The following is a 2,500-nucleotide window of genomic DNA, read 5'->3' on the forward strand; positions in this document are numbered from 1 at the left end:
CAAGATGGGGTAGGAGTCTCAAGAGGGATAGAGCGACCCGATTTTCTCATTACCTTTCCAAATTAAGAGAAATATGTCCCTTAAAAGCCCGCTTATTGTGCAGAATTACTCCCAAAATCTTCAAGTGTTCTGAGACAGAGAAGGAAACATCATCGACTTGGAAAGCAAAGTCATATTTTGAAGGACCAACGACAAGGGCTTGCATCTTGTCCAGATTTGTTGTAAGATAGTTTAGATTACACAAGTCCGATAAGGAGCTTAAGGTAATTCCCTTGAAATTGTTCTACTATCAAACTTTTTTGGAAACTTGCAATAATTAACATTCATGATATGAAAATTAAATAAATGCAATAACAAAATGGGATCACCGTGCTTGTGTCCATGCGAGGTATGGAAAGTAATATAAATATTCTGCCATTTGTTTGGGGCTCTTACTGAAGATCAGTGGTTTGATCAGTAGCCTCTCAATTAACACTTACCTCGTTAACTTTATCTCTGTACTTATATAATAAACAAATGACTTCATAGACCATTTTACGGATATTGGGGGCATTTTGAAATCCTTTTTTTCAAATAGCTTTTCGGGGATTCTAAGGGGGCAAATGTATACTAATTTGCCCCCTTAGAATTCCATAATTGCTATTTGAAACAATGGATTTCAAAATTGCCGCTGTATTCGCTAAATGGTATATGTTTGGCTCGTTTGTACGTTTTGTATTACTCGCTCGTTGTAATGAATCGTTAAACTCACTCTTTCGCTTAGCTCATGCATTCGTTCGTTTGGGCGATCCTTCACAACCAGTAATTTAAAATCGCACGAACTCACCAACCATGAAATAATCTCTATATATTACACTAAAAATGATTAACAATATTTACAACAAGCATTCTTGAAGTTGAAATTATACAAATCTTATCTCGTCCTTTGTTAGATTTTATTGCGGTTGGTCTAATGGTAGACGTGCGCGCGCAACTTCCTCTTTTTTTTTTCGAAGTGAACTAACTTGGCAGCTATCTGTGAGGCTGTTTTTGAAGATGGTGTACTAGGCATTTGTTCCGCCAATCCCGACATGACTACGAAATTAAATAGCGTTGACATATTTTCTGCGGACAGTAATACGTCGGTCATAGAAATTAACTCGATGACATTTGATAATACAATTGATTCATAGTTTGTCCATGGTCCCTGTATTTGTGGCATTCCTGCCGATGTAAGGAACTGGGACCCTTTCACCCTCTTATGAATTCCTGGCGACCTTTTCCTCTTAACACCTGACCGCCTTCTCGAAGGCCCGGGACGTACACCGTATACGTTTTCGCAACCAACGCATTCACAAAAGGAAGAGCATCCTTGTCCACATCCTAGGCAAGGGGACCTAGACTTTGTTTTTCCATCTTTGCAGGCTATGCGTTTGTCACTATTCTTCCTCACCATGTTTTCTCCACACCTACATTTCAGGTTTCTATACGGAACACTTTCGTTTGAATTGCCAGTGTCAACATTGCAACAGTTTTTGCAAATGCACTTTCTGGTGCATCGTAATCCTTTTCTTACACAAGGGCAAACCTTGCGTGCCAGTGGTTGGCATGATGCTTTGTTACCTCGTGCAGTGTTCTTTCCACGGGAACAGCCTATTGACTCATCTGAAATTTGAGAATCTGTAAGACACGAAAACAACAAAAAGAACGACATCACGAGTGACACAAATCCTTGTTAATGTAGCCGACAATTGCAAGGAGCTGATAACCAGGAGCCTACAACTCCAATAGTAGGTCTATGTAACGGCATTTTCACAGATCAAGCTATTTTTAAACGAGATCTTGACAAAGATCTGGCTCGCACGAGTGACCATTTGCAATCCCGTGGCTAATGATTTTCCATGCAAGAATTGTGACTTGTTATTGGAAAGGTCTGATTTCGCGTGAAAATCGATCTAAAAATAACCCGGAATGTAGCAACGCCGTTTCACAAATACGGTACAGTTGTATGCTCGTACTCATGGGCTCCTGAACTGACTCAACTTCCTACGAGTCATACAGTTAGATGAAATGCATCTTCCTTTACTTCAAAGTCCTTCATTACTCCCCTGCATGATTACCAGACACTTTTTTCGGCTTTTGTGAAAACGAGCTTGACACTTCTTGCTATAATTATTCCTGACAAGGAATTGTGTGCAAGTTAAGGCCTGCGTAAGAAGCTGGAAGCGTATTTTATAGCGGAAATATTCTCGAGTCGCGATTGGGCCGCGACCAGCATGGGGACTAGTAGTTTTGAGATGTTCACTCGCGGCCAAAAGAAGCAACCATCGATTTACTCCCCCGTGATTAATAATGAACCCTGCAATCAGGCGGTGCATGTTTCATATAACAATTTGACGGCTCTGGGGACTGCCCCGAAAAACATTTATTTGAGGGTTATTAACCTATGAATGGTTTTCACTCAAGTGACTTGACAGCCATTTTGGTGTACCAGACAATACAACTTTGCATAAAATAGAGT

General features: G+C 40.3%; 1 protein-coding gene across 1 annotated transcript in view; it reads right to left on the reverse strand.

Moving 5' to 3' along the window:
- The window catches only part of LOC138044907 (uncharacterized), a 6,964-nt gene that overhangs the window by 568 nt on the left and 3,896 nt on the right, over window positions 1–2,500 (reverse strand). Inside the window, exon 3 of the mRNA XM_068891292.1 lies at window positions 1–1,659. This exon is cut by the window's left edge and continues 568 nt beyond it. Coding sequence (XP_068747393.1) covers window positions 950–1,659 — 710 coding nt within the window. The 3' untranslated portion in view covers window positions 1–949. The remainder of the gene's footprint in view (window positions 1,660–2,500) is intronic.

The sequence above is a fragment of the Montipora capricornis genome, chromosome 4 (assembly GCF_036669925.1).
Source record: "Montipora capricornis isolate CH-2021 chromosome 4, ASM3666992v2, whole genome shotgun sequence".
Classification (NCBI taxonomy): Eukaryota; Metazoa; Cnidaria; class Anthozoa; order Scleractinia; family Acroporidae; genus Montipora; species Montipora capricornis.